Here is a 17,076-nt window from a genome sequence, read left to right on the forward strand (position 1 = left end):
TAGTCACATGGAGACAGTGTGTGAAGATGCCTGTACGACTGTACTTTCACTCCTGTTACATAAATAATTCAGTAAGTGTTTAATTAGTTCTGGCAGACACTGCAACAGCAGCATTTGGGACATACAGATGCCCTTAAGAAGTATACAACATTGTAGGGGAGAGAGACTTGAGCACAAGATCTACCATGCGTCATTTTAGGAGCAAAAACAGTGCAATATGGCAGATAAGAGAGAGGGTCAGCTCTGCCGAGGGGACTCCGACAGGACTTGAGGTGTGTCGTGGAGGATGGAGAGGGGCTCACTGGGGATTGTGGTTTAGATCTGAAATGTAGTCCCAGAGCTTATGGGTTGAAGGGTTAGTCCCAATATTTAGAGGTAGGGCTTTAGGGAGGTGATTGGATCATAAGGGCTATTGAAGGAGGAAATTAAAATTTTAAATAAAGGTCTTTCCAGGATGCCCACCAAGACCAAGCAGGCATGTCTGGAAGGCCTGATAACAGAACACTCCCTCCTTTGTGTAAATTTGTGTCTTTACTGCCTTTGTGTAACTGATGGCCTTGCGGTGTAACCCCAAATATAACAGGACACTTCTTTGTATAACTCATGCTTGTTTAACTGATGGCCTTGCAATGCAATTTGAGATATTTAAACTCCCTTAGCAACCTATGAGATCACCCAACCCTCCAACTGTATGTGCCAAATCTGCCTTTGTACCTCCCTGCTTGCCCTCACTATAAAAGTCCTCAAACTGCCAGGCAGGGCTGACGTTTTGGTGGAGATCCCAGTCAAGCCCACCCGTGTAATAAACTGCTTCGTAAACCTTCTTGGTGCTGTTTCTTCCTGTGTTTGGTCGGTTTTCTGTAACATTCTCACCTCCTCAATGGACCGATCCTTTGGTGGATTCATAGTGAGCTACTGTGAGGTGAGGACTGGTTGGGGGTAGTGCATCACTTCAGGCATGCCTTTGAAGCGGGTATTTTGTCCCTGGCAAAATACTACAATTTTTTCTTTTCCTCTTTCTTTTTCCTCTCTCTTTATTTGCTGGCTACCATGAAGCAAACAGCTTCCCTATGCCTTGTGTTTCCACCATTATGCTCTGCCTCACCACAGACCCAAAAGCCTCCAGGTCAAGTGATCATGGATGGAAAAGTCTGAAACAGTGAGCCAAAAGAAACCTTTCTTCCTCGAAATGGATTTTCTCAGGTGTTTTGTTATGGTGACTGAACATTGACACACCAGGAGATGAGGTGGGGTGGGAAGTGGAGAAAGACGGGCAAGGGTGTGTAAAGGATAATCAGTTCCCACCAGATGTCAGGCTTCCTAGCCAAGGGAGGGTGAGCAATCTGTTGGTTTTCCTTGGGGTAGACATGCCCTCACTTGTACAGAGTGGAGGTTCTATGTTATTTGTTTGTGAGGAATGCAGAGTTAATCACCTGCCCAGAGCCAAAACAAAGAGGGCAAGAAAGGGCAAGGCCTACATGAGAGAGGGAAATGACCCCCTGTTTGTAAAAGCTTAGTGTAAGTGATTTTTTATTTTCCATGCCCTGCCCCTTCTGTGAAAGTAGTTTGCGCTTAGAGCATGTTTCTAAAATATTCCATCAAACATATCTTAGTTACTTTTCTCATTGCTGGGACAAAATACCTGACACCCACAAGTTAAAGGAGGAAAAGTTTATTTCTTCTCACAGTTTGCAGAGCTTTCAGTCCATAGTTGGTTGCCTCAGTGACAGGGTGGTGTGGCAGACGGGCATGGCAGAGGAGAAACAGTCCATGGCAGGGCAGGCAGGAGACTGTGAGCAGCAAGCAGCCAGCCTGCCTTTCCCTTTTATCCCATTCAGGCTACCAGCCTTTTGGGCAGTACCACCCAGAACTGTGTTAAATCGGTGGACTAATTTAGTACAGCACACCATTAATCCCAGTACTGTATCACATGCCCTAGATCCACCCAGCTCCAAACAGCCCCACCTATGAGCACATGGAGCTTTAGGGGGACATCTAGACACAAGTCATAAGAAAGTGCCACCAGAAACTAGAAGAATAAGACAAAGAAACGAATGAGTTTAGGAGAAAACAAGCAGGAACAAACTTATTAACAGAGTCAGTAAGAGGTTGCTCAGAGTAGAGGATGGATGTGTCTGAATTCCAAGTTAGTATAGTAAAAGAGAGCCCTCCTGTTCTTCAGTCTTCCTAATAGACACGCACTCCTGAGGGAACATCTGTCATGGTCTCTGTGCTCCGGCACAGCAGGGAAAGATACAGCAGCATAGCACTACTCAGTGCAGGGAGAAAAGGAAAGAAAACTGGGGTTGTTGTTTCTGTCATGCCGGTGCCCCAGGATATCACACAAACAGTAAAGTGAGTGATACAATTACAACTACAAAATAGTAATTGTAGTTCAGACACATGCCGTGGAGTGAGGTAAAGCTCCAGACAAAAGGCTAGCTAAATATGAAAATTTAACAAAAGTCATTTTGGACATTGATTTTAAGACACATCTTTCTCTTCTCCCTCACTCCAGCCTTCTTTGTATTCTTTCCCAAGTACATAGGATGCCATGTAATGATCACCTGATATTTGTTATGCAGCCTGCATTCTCTCTTTGTCTCTTCCTTTTTAGCAACACCTGGTTCTGGGACTCTGAGTCATAATAATCTACTCCTTGTTCTTAGTATGATTTCTGAAATCCAGTTGAGTCCCGCATTTCCAGGTTCCTGAATGTAACACATGCTGAACGCTAAAACCTACAGTGTCTTTACTGATCCTATTGTAATTGTTGTGCAAAGGGTGGCTGTGGGGATAGGAGGAGAGTAGTAAGTGAAGGTTGGTTAACTGCTAGTTATCTGTGTATAAGACACAGCAGCCTGCCTATTTGTCATACCTTGGATATTTATGTTTTTCATTATTCAGCTACTATATTTGTTTTTATATTTTATTTATTGGTACTCAGGACTGAACCTGAGGCCTTTATACTGAGCTGTATCTCTAGCCCTTTGTATTTTTAAAAATTTTAAGACTGAATTTCTCACTGAGTCACTAAGTTGCTTGAGCTGGGTTCGAATTTGAGATCTTTCTGTATCAGCCTCCCAGAGTGTTGGAATTACAGGCATGTGCCACAGTGCCCATCTTCATTTTATCTTTAGGATTACATAAGCATGGAGTGAATTTTAAGGCAACACTTAAGTTTTTCAGATTATCATATTTCTGTCATGTCAGGAAAATTACTGAGTTGACTTATGACATTTCCATAAAGCTTATGGTTTGACAAATTCAAGGGAGATGCTAAAGATATACTTTGTGACTGCCTTTAAAATTCATCTTTCAACTTTCCTCAATGTGCCTTTAACCCATCCAGATGCTACCAGAAATTCCTATTAATGAATGGCTGGACTCAGGTATCACCTCTGAACATCAGTTGCCCTGCCCTGTCCACCTTTATTGGATTAATAATATCCCTTAGTTATTGTGGGCTGATCAGGTCCACAATCTCCCAAATGAGTGCATGGCAAAGGCTAAATAAAAGAGGCAAATGGAATGATTTCAGGGCTCCAGGAGGATCAAAACCCTCTCACAGAATTCAAGATTCTCTTGGGGCCAAGACCAAGACCTTCTCTGGTGGCCCATATTTATTTGGTTATCAGAAGAAGGGAGGCCACTACTCAAGAAGGGCAGAACCACTTCTCCAAGTAAGGTATTAAGTTAATCCACCCAGGAGATTCCTGAGGTTATAGTCTTTCTCTAGTTGAGGTTAGATCTAGGTTTCATTGGCTGTGACCTTATCTTATCCTTTGAGGCGTCACGGCTTCACTCACCATTACAGGCCTCAATAGGGATCAGTAACTCATAAGGTTCACTTACTATGAGTCCACTGGCCATCTCCAGACAAGGAGCATACACCTTGGACAAACTCACAAGTAAACATGGAAAGCCAGTTGTTTAAGTCCTGCTCAGAGCTGCTTCATAGTTGTCTCCACCACACCTTGAATCTTTTCTCTTCCTGAAGCTTCACTCTACAGCACTGCCTTGGCTCACTGATGGCCTTAGCTAGGCCTTTCCCACACCTTTGTCCTGTGCTCTGTATTGCAACAAGAGCACTTTCTTTTGATCTGCTGCTATTTCTTATTGGGACATACCATTTATTTTCGGCTTCTAAGCAGAAAGAACTTAAATATTAAACAAAACAAAACAAAAAACCTCCCAAATGCTTCACTAACACCCAGCCAAGAGGATTTTGTCTGTTCTCTTTATTTCAGTCCATCTACCTTTTTTCCTCTTTAGGAGCTGGAAGGCTCGGTAGAGCACCTGGTGCTGTGTTCACACCTGTATTTGCCATATTTATGTTCCTTTCATCTTCTGTGTTAGTGGCACCTGCTGTTGATTCTGCCTCCAGTTGTACCCGGTTTCCTCTCAGGTCTGTTTTCTTTATGTGAATGATTGTACAGTGCTTTTAATTCTGGGTCCTTCAAATCCTTTTTGAAAATAGAGTATAATAAATGTTCAACTCATGAAATCAATTTAGTGATTGTGATGAGCATATGAATAAAAATGCAGATGTTGGTTGTAGATTTAGATAGGTCAGCCAGAAACACTGAAGATATTTGTCTTTATATTTCTCTGTGCCTGTTAATGCATGTGAAAAATGGATTTTATATTTTTTCAATTCACAAGTGACTTTTCCAATTTGAATTGAATTAGTATACAAAGAACAATCATTCTGTGGCTTTAGAATTTATCCTGCCATTAACACAAATTGTGGACTGATCAGCAATAAGAGTCATTGCTTTAATAAATAATCTCTAGCCAATAATGGCTTGAATGACTTACAAATGTATGATTTATACAATCTCAAACTTCATGAAAAACACATTTCTTGAAAATGTTAAAGTCATCATACTTCAGTTTATTGTAGTTTAATTTTTAGTGACCTGGTAGTATCCTGGTTTAGGTTTTACCCTGGCACAAAGTATTGACAAAAAGGGCAAGAAAATGAAATAGCAGTTGAGTCTAGTCTAGTGGTTCACCTCTTTCCAAAACTTTACAAATAGGTTATACCAGTACATTGTCTTTAGTATTATAAGGATTGCTGTGTTGGTAGCCTATCTGAGCTTTCACAAAATAAAACCTTTAGATCACATAGTGAGTATGTGCTAAATATTTAAGTGATATTTGAAAAATACTTAAAATTGGAAATCAAACATTTAAACCAGAATCTCACATACTCGGGGTTAGAGACTCTAGAAATCTAGTGGTCAATATATTGTCCTAAATCCTTGATTTGCATTATGTCCTGCATTGGCCGCCCCCAATTCATCTAAGTCTATTAGGGAGATCTTGCGGGTTCCAGCTTCATATTTTCTAATTTGCTTTTTTTAAAGTTCATTTTTCAAGCTGTCTGTCAGTTCCTGAATTTATTCCAGGAGAAACAGGGAGATGCATTAGCCCCAACTTGAAGAAAAAGTAATATAAATTACTTTAACTGTTAGATCTGGCAGGCTGAGAATCAGAATTTACCATCCAACTTGACAGTCATCCAGATGCTGGAAGGAATGTGGCCTTTTTGATAGATTTGAGAAGTTCTGCAAATGTGGTCAACAAAATAGTTGCTACAGAGTGACCAAATTAGCTATTTCTTGTTGGTTAAGTACAAGATAGATCAGTGTGAGCTTAAATATCTTGGTCTTGTAAACAGAATAGCAAAAATCGAGTTACAAAACAATGAAGGCTAAAGTTGCAGACCAGATTTTAAAAACACATGAACACTAAGAACATGAAATATAAAATCAACTGTTTGACTTTGAAGGTTGTTAAAACAAGTACAATTAGGCCTTATTTATTGTCCTTTTTAGGAAAAGGGCTATCCCTGTGAGGGATACAGTCCTTTCTCTTCTAGGACAATCTCACAATTAATACTAATTCATATTTAGACCTGAAAAAATGTCATCATAGGCACTTCTCATAAGTTGAAAATTCTTCCACTGAACTATCCATATATCCAAAACAAATTTGCTTTTCACAAAATAAAATTTCTCCTTCAAGCACGAGCTCTTGTTACTCTTTTATTTTTTTAAAAATCTTTTTTTTTTTTTTGGTTTTTCTCCGGTACCAGGAACCGAGCTCACGACCTTGTGCTTGCCAGGCAGGCACTTTTGCCGCTGAGCTAAATCCCCAAGCCCCATCTCTTGTTACTCTTTTATAAAAACTTTAAAATATACCTTTTTCTTCACAGATCCTTAAATCGTGGCTTATTAATACATTTCATCTTTTTTAGTGGTGAAAGCTATACTCAGTATGTAGAGTTTGGTAGCTGGAGGTCTTGTAGAAGTGGGAGAATGTTTTAAGTTGTAGCACTAGAGGAAATGAGATAGATGTCGGTCTTGGTTACTTTTCTGTTGTTGCTGAGACAAAATACCCAATGCCCAAAATTAAGGAAGGAAAGATTTATTTAGTTTGCAGTTTGTGGAGGTTTCAGTCCATACTTGGCTGGCTCCAAGGCAGAGTGGCTGGCACATTGCAGAGGGCAACAGTTCATGGTGGCAGAAAACAGCAAAGGCAGCATAAACAAAAAGCAGGGAGCAGCAAGCAAGCCTCTTTCCCTCCCTTACATTGTATGCAAACTATCCACCCCAGGGCAGGTGTAACACTCACACCCATAATCCTAGCATTGGACCACGAATCAGTCATAAACTCTAGAAGCCCACCCCATGACTGCATGAGGCTTTGAGGGTACATCTAGACACAAATCGTGACATTCCACCTCTAGCTGTCCAAAGACTCATGTACATCCCTTTGCACAAAAGGCATTTTAGTCCATCTCAAAAAGTTACCAGAGTCCTAAAAGTTTCAGCATTGCTGAAAAGTCCATGTCTTAAGTATCCTCCAAGATGTAAGGCAAACTCTTAGCTGTGAGCCCCTGTACAAATGAAAATAAAGTTAAACACATCCAACATTCAATGGCACAAGATAAACATTCCCATTCCAAAAGTTACAAATGGGGATACAAAGCACTGGGACCAAAGCAAGTCCAACATCCAGCAGGGCAAACATTAAGTCCTGTGGTTCCATAATCAACATCCAAGGCAATCTGCAGCAAATTGTGAGCACCATGTGGCTCCACCCCTATGGCATTTCCTGTGGTTATAGCTCCCATGGCTTCTCTCTTGGACCCACTTTGCTCCCTATTTGCAGCTTTCCTCAGATAATCCTAGCTTTTCCAAACTTCTGGGGTCTCCACTGCACCTTTCACTTCACACTCGCAGCTTCACAAACTGCCCTCCCAGGAGCACACTGCCTGGCTTCCTAGGCCTTTTTAAATCTAGGTGGAAGCCTTCTTAACCTCAGAACTCTTGCATTCTGCATGCACCTAAAACCAGCACCACATGGATGATACCAAGGTCTGTTGCCAGCTGGAACAGTAGTCAGGCTTTCTTCTTTCTTGGCTATAGGGGTCAAATACTTGGATCACTGAGCACTCTGAACCTGATTCTGAGTAACAGATTTTCTATACCACTGCCATTTTGGAACCTGCTGTGGCCTTTGCCTCCATTCTGGACCATAGTTGGCTGCTGCCATTCTGGACCATAGTTGGCTGCTGCCATTCTGGACCATAGTTGGCTGCTGCCTTTCTGGGCCATAGTTGGCTGCTGCCTTTCTGGACCATAGTTGGCTGCTGCCATTCTGGACCATAGTTGGCTGCTGCCTTTCTGGACCATAGTTGACTGCTGCCTTTCTGGAACATGGCACTCTGCGGCTTTCTTCTCAAAGCAGTCTTTCATCTTTGCAGTTTTGAGGTTGCAAAGGGTGGAGACTGCTGCTTCTTGTAATGCCCTCAGGCCATCTTTTATATTCTCCTGTTTCTTCTCAGCAAAGATCTCAGCTTATTTTTGCAATCCACAGCTTTACCGGAGCTTCTTTTCTGGCCACATTCACAACATTTTAAATCATCCTCCTGGGCTCTTTGCTCTTGATTCTCAATATAAATCTGGCTAAAAGCCCCCAACAATATCCATGCTATTGCCTCAACATTTGACTGCCTTGAAATTTCTTCTGCCAGATTAATCAGTCCACTGCACTTAATCTCAGTCTCAGGCAGTCTCTGGACATGAGCAAAATGCAGACAAACTTTTCTGCCAAGTCATAACACACATCATCTGGAGTCCAACAACCAATGTTGTCCTTCCCAACAGAAACCTCCCAAGCCCAGTCTTTACCAGCAGGATTTCTATCAGCCTTCTGGTCTTCTAGCTCTGACCAGAATCTCCCACACAGAAAAGCTGAGGGCTTTCTAGCACTTCTCTTTCAGGTAAAATCTCCGAATCTTTCCAAACTCTTCCCACAAGCCATTTCCAAAGGCTCTTGAACCACACATCAGGTACAGTCACAGCACTGGCCCTGCTTCTCTAGTACCAAATTTTGTCTTGGTTACTCTTCTGTCATTGCTGAGACAAAATACCCAGTGCACAAAATTAAGGAAGGAAAGGTTGATTTAGCTCACAGTTTGTGGAGGTTTCAGTCCATACTTGGCTGGCTCTAAGGCAGAGTCGGTACCTGGCAGAGGGCAACAGTTCATGGTGGCAGAAAACAGCAAAAGTAGTACGAGCAAAAAGAGGGGAGGAGCAAGCAAGCCTCTTTCATTCCCTCATATTGTATGCAAGCTACCCGCCCCAGGATGGATGTAACACTGACACCCATAATCCCAGCATTGGACCATGAATCAATCATAAACTCTAGAAGCCCACCCCATGACTGCATGAGGTTTTGGGGGGCATCTAGACACAAACCATGACAACGTCTAAGCTGGGGTTAGCTGAGAGTAAGAGGGATACTCAAAATCAACATTTTAGAAGTGACACTGTTGTTGAAGATACCATAGCCCAGGACAAGCAGGCTTCTTAAACTGATTATCTGTAAGAAATATCTAGAGAACTTTAAAAACTGTATCAATGCCTAGAACGGTTGTGGTGAACCTATGGCATGCATGCTGCAGAGGGCTGTTTGTATCATTGAAAGCTCTAAGAAGTTCACCATCACTGGCCAAAGACCTCCCCCAGTGTTCTCAGGGACTTGAGCTCCTTCTGCCTTTTGAATTCATCATCCCCCTTGTGTGACCCTTTTCACCATGACCTATGGTAGAACTCCAGCTTTCACATGGGCCTTCTAAACAGTGGAAAGGAAGAAAGGACAAGTAGGAATCAGCTGACTTTTAAGACAAGTTCCTCACATGGTGCTTGTGCTTATGTCTCATTGCCCAGAGCTTAGTAACCTGGCCATTCTTAACTGTAAGCGAGATTGGGACATGAAGTGTTCACTCTGAGTAGTCATATGCCTACCTAAACATTTTATTATTATTGAAGAAGGAAAGACTAGGTGTTTCAAAGCAAGCTGGCATCTCTGCCACAGGAAGGTAGTAGGTTATGCATTCTGACAACATGATCTTCAGATGAACTGATGATTGGAAGTTTTGTCATCTACTCCCATTCCAGATTCTCATGTCTATATATGTAAAAAGAAGAAGCAGGCTGCAGTTGAAAATGACTCAGATTACCAAGTTATTTTCTTGGGGGTCAAACAAATTTCAATTAGGGAAAAAATAGAAAATTTAGAAAAGATTTAAAGATAGAGGAGATTTTTAATATAGTGACAGTTGTTCACTATCTCCCTTATGTATTTTTTTCATATGCAGTATGTATTCTATCAGTGTAATAATAACTTCTTTGTGAATACTCTCAATTGGTACCTGTTTGACTCCACAGCACTTTTAACTCTCCACCTTCTCCTCATAAAACCAATAGCACAAAACTCCAGTGAGCTTTTGCCATGTCTGACCCTTAAGGGTTCATGTTTTCCATCTTTCTCCCTAAACTTCTAACTCCTACTATATTTCTGTTCTCTCAGTTGACCTTACTTAGTATTTCAATGAAAAATAAAAGTGAAGCTTGTGTGTCCTCAGGTGTCCCTTCACTGCCTGCCTCTCAAGCCATATTCTGCCCCCCACCTTGTACAGTGCCAGTCTCCCTGCTTCTGATAAAGGTTACACTGTTTACTTTTGTATACTCAAGCCCATTCCTTCTTTCTCTTTGTGTTGGCCAGCTTTCTGTTGCTATAACAAAATACCTGATATTGAAGGAAGAATGGTTTCAGAGGTTTCAGTCCATGGTGATTTGGCCTTGTTGATTTCAGGCCTGTGGTGAGACATTATACCATGGCAGGAGGTGTGACAGAGGAAAGGTTTTCCCACCTCCCAATAGTGCTACAAGCTGGGCACCAGGTCTTTAGCTTATGAACCTTTGGGAGACATTTAAAATCCAAACTGTATTACTCTATCAAGGGCTTTTCTCCTGCAAATATATCTTCTCTACAGATTTGCTGTCCTCAGTGTACATGCTCACCCATACACTATATTGAAAAAAGGATACCACTAATCTGTGAGCCACATACCTTTCTAGATATTGTCTCATTCTTAGCTGTCCATCATAGCAAAATATCTTGAAACCATTTTGCACACATCTGCTATCTGCAGTTCCTCACTTTCTTCCAGTTCAGCACTCTCCAATCTAGATTCCATTCTCATTCAGCTAAAGTGTGCATTTTAAGTGTCCACTTTGTTTCTAGGTGGACATGCCATATCACTTTCCTCATCTTACTTGACCTGTAATGCAGCATTAAATGTATTTGACTTCTCCATCCTACCTGTGTCAGAATTCCTTTTGTGGCTTTTGTGACATCATGCTTCCTTCTCTTTTCTTGCTATCGCTCCGGGTTCTGCTTGTAAGTTTTCTACATTAGTGCTCTTCTCAGCTTCTGAACGTGGAAGTGTTTTGAGCCTTAGTTCTGAGCCTTCTCTACTGACAGTTTCATAAACCCTTACATCCTCCCCCATGAGCTCAAGACTCATATCCAAATGCCTGCTTGACATCCATTTAAATGTTTTAGAAGTATGCTCTGTTTCAGCATCTCTAAACAGAACTCTTGATTTCACTACCCACTCAGTGGCTCACACTGAAAGCCCAGGTGACGCTCCCTCTCCTCTCTCCTTCGCCACATTCCTCCTCAGCGAGTCCTGCCAGTTCTGACTTCACAAAAGAATGGACCAGTACCGAGGCACCCCCACATGTTCTCAGAGACTCGGCGCCTTCCAGCTTTTTACTTCCCCATCCTAGTTCATGCCACAGCTTGAATGCTTCACTGCTTTGAAATTTTCTCCACCAGATAACTAATCCATCACTTTAAAGCTTTGCCTCCCATAAAGCATCAAGGTGTTTTTTTTTTCCCATTCTGATAAAGGTAACCTTTAGTCCAACTCCCAGCAGAATCCTCATTTCCATTTGAAACCTCATTAATATAACCTTTACTGTCCACATTTCTATCAACATTCTGGTCTTCTGAGCCAGATTTGCCCATTAAGCTCTTCTGACAGCTTTCTATGTGTTTTCTAGGCTGTCCCTCCAGATTCTTCCTGAGTCCTCAGATAAACCAGCTCAAGTCTTCTCCACACTGTCAGGTGGCCAGTGGCCTCACTTCTCACTACTAATTTTCTTGGCTAGCCAGCCATCGGTCATCACAAAATGCCTTAGTTAGTTATGAAAACAAAGGTTGGTTTTTGTCTCATGGTTTTAGAAGTGAAAACTCATGGTAAGTGAGCCCCTTGTCTTTAGATCCCTAGTGGGAGCTGGATGGCAGTGATGGGGGGAGCTGGAGGTGAGGTAGACTGCACACCCCATGGCCAGGCTACAGAATGAGAAGAGGAAAGGGCCAGGGTTTCACAGTCTCCTTCACTCATGTTGCAGCATGAAGCAGAACTCCTCCAGTGACCTGAAGCCCTCCTGCGAGGGCCCCTCCCAAAAGTCCCAGTGCCTCCCAGGTCCACTACTCCAGTAACCAAGCCTTTGATACTTGGGTCTTCGGGTGACACTGAACATCCCAGCTACAGAAAGGGCTAAGAAAACCAGTTAATTAACCTTGTTAACAATGGATACATTCAGAAATGAGCACACAGTTAGTGAGGGAGGCCTCATCCTTATCTCTTTCCCAGCTCTCTAGTCTATGTATGTAGGCACAGAGATACCCAGAAGCTGTCTTGTCAGAATTCTTACCCGTCTAGGCTCATAGGAAACACCAGAGAAAGCGAGAAATCAGGTGTGCCTCTTGGGCCATAAGGACTGGTTCTCAACGTCTGGGAAAGAGTGGTCTGCAGAATAGAGAAGGGCAACTGAGGAGGGTACTGTCTTGCAGGCTTTGGTTGAGAGAGGCCTCTCAGACACCTGGCTTTGCGGGCTCCAGGGCAGGGCACTGGTGGAGGAGAGGTGAGTGGTCTCGTGGTACTCTCTGGTTATCTCTTTAACACAGGTGCACTTTTATCCTCGAAACCAAACACCACTAACACATTACTAGGCAAGGTTTGCAGTATTAGTTCTTGAAGAACTGGGTGGCTGTTTTTATAAGTTGCTCAAAAGTAGAAGGTACTACTACCCAAGGAATTTTTTTTTATTGTGGTAAATCTCCATGGCCTGAAGCTCACCATTTTAGTCATATGTAAGTGTGTAACTCAGTGGCATTAAGTGCATCTACACATTATTTTGCAACCATCACAACTGTCCATCTCCAGGACTTGTATTCTTTCTAAATGAAAACTCAATTCCCACTAAACAGTGATTCCTATTCCCCCTCCTACTTTGCTCTGGTAATCACTATTTTACTTTCTGTCTCTGTGAAGTTGACTCTTGCAGGCACCTCGTACACGTGGAATGGTGAAACCTTTATCTTGTGTCCGGTTTATTTTACTTAGCATGTCTTTGTCTTGGTTACTTTTCCCTCATTGTTGAGACAAAATACCCAACACCCAAAAGGAAGGAAGGAAAGGTTTATTTAGCTCAGTTTGTGGAGGTTTCAGTCCATACTTAGCTGGCTCCAAGGCAGAGAGGCACATGGCAGAGGGCAACAGTTCATGGCAGCAGAAGATAGCAAAAGCAACAGGAGCAAAAAGGAAGGAGCGGCAGAGAGCAAGGCTCTTTTCCTCCCTTACATTGTCTGCAGACTACCTGCAAGGGCAGGTATAGCTCTCACACCCATGAATCAACCATAAACTCTAGAAGCCCAGCCCATGACTGCATGAGGCTTTGGGGGGACAGCCAGACACAAACCATAACAGTCTTCAAGGCTATCCATGTTGTAGCAGGAATCTGAACTTCCATTCCTTTTCCAGGCTGAGTAGTACTACACTCTGTATGAACAGCATATTTTGTTTATCCGTTCATTCATTGACAGATACCGGATGCTTTCACCTTGACTGCTTTAAATGATGTTTCTGTGAACATGAGTGTTCAAACACATTTTTGTGTCCCTGCTTTCAATTCTTTGGGAGATTAGATAGATAGATAGATAGATAGATAGATAGATAGATAGAAGGAATTCCTGGATCATTTGATTTAATATTTCATTCTTTTGAGGAACATACTCAAGGGATTTTAAACATACTAGTCTATTGAACAAAAGGGTGATTCGTTTATTGCCATATATATGCCATAGGATTCACAGGCATCAGAGAAATGGAAGTGAAAGATATGGGGTACTTGCTTTCAAGAAAAACAGGGGCTTGAGGTGAGACAGAGTTGACAATTACATAAATAATTACCTCTACATGCTTTGTACACTTCTATAATGAGACATACGTAGAGTTAGAACTACATAGTAACAATAGTTTCTGATTAACCAGGCTCTTTGGATGTTGTTTAAGATGGATGCTTACCACATTCTGGTTAATAGTGGGCGCATGGGGTGGAGAAGTTACTGCATCCGTGCATTTTTGATGCATTTGTTTTCTTGTGTTTTTGTTTGTTTGAGACAAGGTCTCACTATGTAGTTCAGGCTGGCCTTGCACTCACTATGTAACCCAGGCTGGCCTTGAACTCACAGTGGTCCTGCTTCAGCTTCCTAAGTGCTGGGACTCCTAAGGTTGTTGATTGCGTGCCTCTGCATTTGACTGTATGTTATTTTTTAATACCTAATGCGATCCATGGTTTTTTCCTGTGATCTAAATGTCCTGCTTTTATTTTTTCCTCCTCTAGTGGTTCTTAATTGCCAGTAGATCTTACAAAGTCAGTGCAGCCAGCTCCTTTTTCTTCAGTGGTGTGTTTGTTGGCGTCATCTCTTTTGGTCAACTGTCAGACCGCTTTGGAAGGAAAAAAGTCTATCTCACAGGTAATCTATCACCAGTGTTCATGAACTGATAAGAGATCTTATTTCGCTAAGATTCTTAGGGAAATGGTAAGGGGACTGTTTCCTTAAAGTTCTTGTGGGTAGAGAGTTTATTTTCCTTACACAGGGGGGAAAGTGCACTGCTGTCAGAGCTGATTCTGGCCAAGTGGTTTTCAGTGACCCATCCACCAGGTTAAGGCCATAGATTTGTGTTGAAAACATTTTGGTTTTTTTTTTTTTTTTTTTTTTTTGGTTTTTTTGGTTTTTTTCTGGTACCGGGAACCGAACTCACGACCTTGCGCTTGCCAGGCAGGCACTTTGCCACTGAGCTAAATCCCCAGCCCCTGTTGAAAACATTTTTATGTGATGGTGCTTTCTGCAGCCCCTAAATTGCTTACACTGTGTTTCCAAGGGAAGCCATGAAAGATGGAGAAAACCTTCTAGAAGTAGTCTTCACACCTCTGGGTACTGATTCATTTCAGATGGACTCCACGGAGCTTGGCATAGTTCTCTTGACACGCTAAGTATGGGCAAGGGTTTTCAGTTCCTAGCATTATGAATAATGAGAATTCTGTGTGATTGACAGAAATTGTGAAACAAAGAAAGCAAACCTGGGCATTTTTTAGTTTTCAAGAGAGGCTTAGAAAAAAACTAGCTCAGGAAATTTATGTGTACGAAGGTTTATTTTACAAACTAATGAATATAATTTATTACTTTCATCAACTGCTGTTTTACCTCTGGATGACTGAATATTGTTTCTCTCTTTCTAGGTTTTGCTCTTGACATCTTATTTGCTATTGCAAATGGATTTTCCCCCTCGTATGAGTTCTTTACAATAACCCGCTTCTTGGTGGGCATGATGAATGGAGGGATGTCGCTGGTGGCCTTTGTCCTGCTAAATGAATGTGTGGGCACCGCCTACTGGGCTCTCGCAGGTACTGCTTAAATTCATGCAGATCTGGACAGGGTGAGTGGCTCCAGAAAGAACTTGGAGGGAATCAGTCTAACCCTAGTGCCTGAAAATGCATCTGAACTCAAGGTGTCTTATCCAACTGCAGATTGAATATTGCTTATTCAAAGTGCTTAGGACCAGAAGTATTTAAGATTTCAGATTTTGAAATATTTACAAAGACATCATCAAATATCTTGGGGATGGGACCCTACTCTAAACGCAAAATTCGTTTACATTTCCTATACACCGTATACACATAGCTTGAAAGTAATTTTATATAGTATTTTTAGGGCACCTGCATTTTGCCTATGATCCGTCGCATGAAGTCAGGTGGAGAAATTTCTACTTGGTGTCATGTTAGTGCTTAAAAGGTTTCAGATTATGGAGCATTTGAATTTTCATATTAAGGATGCTCAACCTGTATTAGATTTGCTTTCCTGAGATTGACCTGCATGGGTAAGAGAAGTCATTTCACTCATATTCTGCAGCAGGAAGTTCCTCTGGTGCCTGACTCCCAGTGAGCTTGTCATCCACCCTTGACCCGTCTCCAGATGATTGTGGACAGTATCCACTTCCTAGAACAGAACTAACTGCTCTTTACTCAGAGTGGGAAATAGTACCGAGATAGGAGTACAAGAAACCCCTTTCTTGAAACCTTCTTGTTACATTTTCTTCAATCCTTGTCCCATGCCCTTTCTCATTTTTACTCCTCTGCTCAAATCAGTACGTGGCATGATTGTAGCATTACTTTACTGATGCTGCATACCCTAACTGAGGCCGTGTTCTGCATTCTCCTTAACAAACGCATCATCTCCGCAAGAACTATTTCTATAGTGAAGTAAACGATTATAAAAGTTTAGTTGACTTAAAATATTATCTTGGGAGAGTGGCTGTATCTAAAGACTCTGCTTTTTACATTATAGGATACATTGATCACTTTTTATCTTGCTTTTATAACTTGACAATCACTGATTACCACTGATGGTCTTGTGCCCATAGGGAGACATATGGACTGTGTGACTGATAAAAATGTAGCATATGAGAAGGGGAACACGGGGAGGGGGAGAAGGGACAAGAAGAAAAAAGAATAGAAGGAAAAACTGGAAACAAAGCTTTTGTAAGTAAAGAGGAGAAGTGGGGCTGAAGGGAGGAGAGAGGAATGGGAAAGGAGAGAAGCAAGATATGCCCTGTACAGGTACAAATTCCTACGAAGAATGTTGTCACTGTGTATATCTAAAATGAATCAACAAAATAAAAAGAAAAAAATGCATCTGAGCGAGGGTGTATATGAGAGACTGCTGTGTCTCTCTTTAACGCCCAGGGCCAGCTAGCATTTGCTGAGCATCTGTTACATGCCAAATACCACCCCAGACAAGTGACATTTATCTGTATATTTTCAGAGCTTACTGTTAATGAGAATTTCCACCCTCACTGTATGGATCAGGAAACTGAACCTCCGAGCGGGGAGGTGACACGTGCCCATAGGTCATGGCTGATAGGGCCTGCTGCAGCCCAGGTCTGGCTGACACCTAAGCACATATCTTCCCACTGTCCCTGAGGACTGTCCTTGTGGGACTTCAGCATGCCGCCTCACGGAGCCTGGTCAACCCATGATTCCTAACTGGTGCTTTGGAGGTTGTGCGGGCTCTTACATTGCACCAGGAGACAAAGGCTAAATAAAATAGACTCCCGCTCAGTTTATATGTCCTTGAAGCTGCCGTTGAGCTGAAGGATGTGCAGGACCAGCTCCATCCTAGATGGACAGACTTTCTGCTGGCCCCTCACATAGTGTGTTTATGATTTACTTCCTCCAGAGAAGTTTTCACAGCCTTTTGGGACAAGCTCCTTTTTTCCTTTAGCTCAGCTCCTACCCTAGGACTCGTGAGCAAACCTCATTTGAGTTTTCATTTTTCTTTTTCTTATTTATTTATTTTTTT

At 42.1% G+C, this 17,076-nt stretch overlaps 1 protein-coding gene across 1 annotated transcript in view; it reads left to right on the forward strand.

The window, feature by feature from the left end:
* Slc22a15 (solute carrier family 22, member 15) overlaps window positions 1-17,076 on the forward strand; it is a gene marked incomplete at its 5' end in the record, with an annotated part of 76,581 nt that overhangs the window by 27,767 nt on the left and 31,738 nt on the right. Inside the window, 2 exon segments of the mRNA XM_005389035.2 lie at window positions 14,058-14,190; window positions 14,958-15,122. Coding sequence (XP_005389092.1) covers window positions 14,058-14,190; window positions 14,958-15,122 — 298 coding nt within the window.

Source organism: Chinchilla lanigera, unplaced genomic scaffold, assembly GCF_000276665.1.
Source record: "Chinchilla lanigera isolate Chin_1 unplaced genomic scaffold, ChiLan1.0 scaffold00034, whole genome shotgun sequence".
NCBI lineage: Eukaryota > Metazoa > Chordata > Mammalia > Rodentia > Chinchillidae > Chinchilla > Chinchilla lanigera.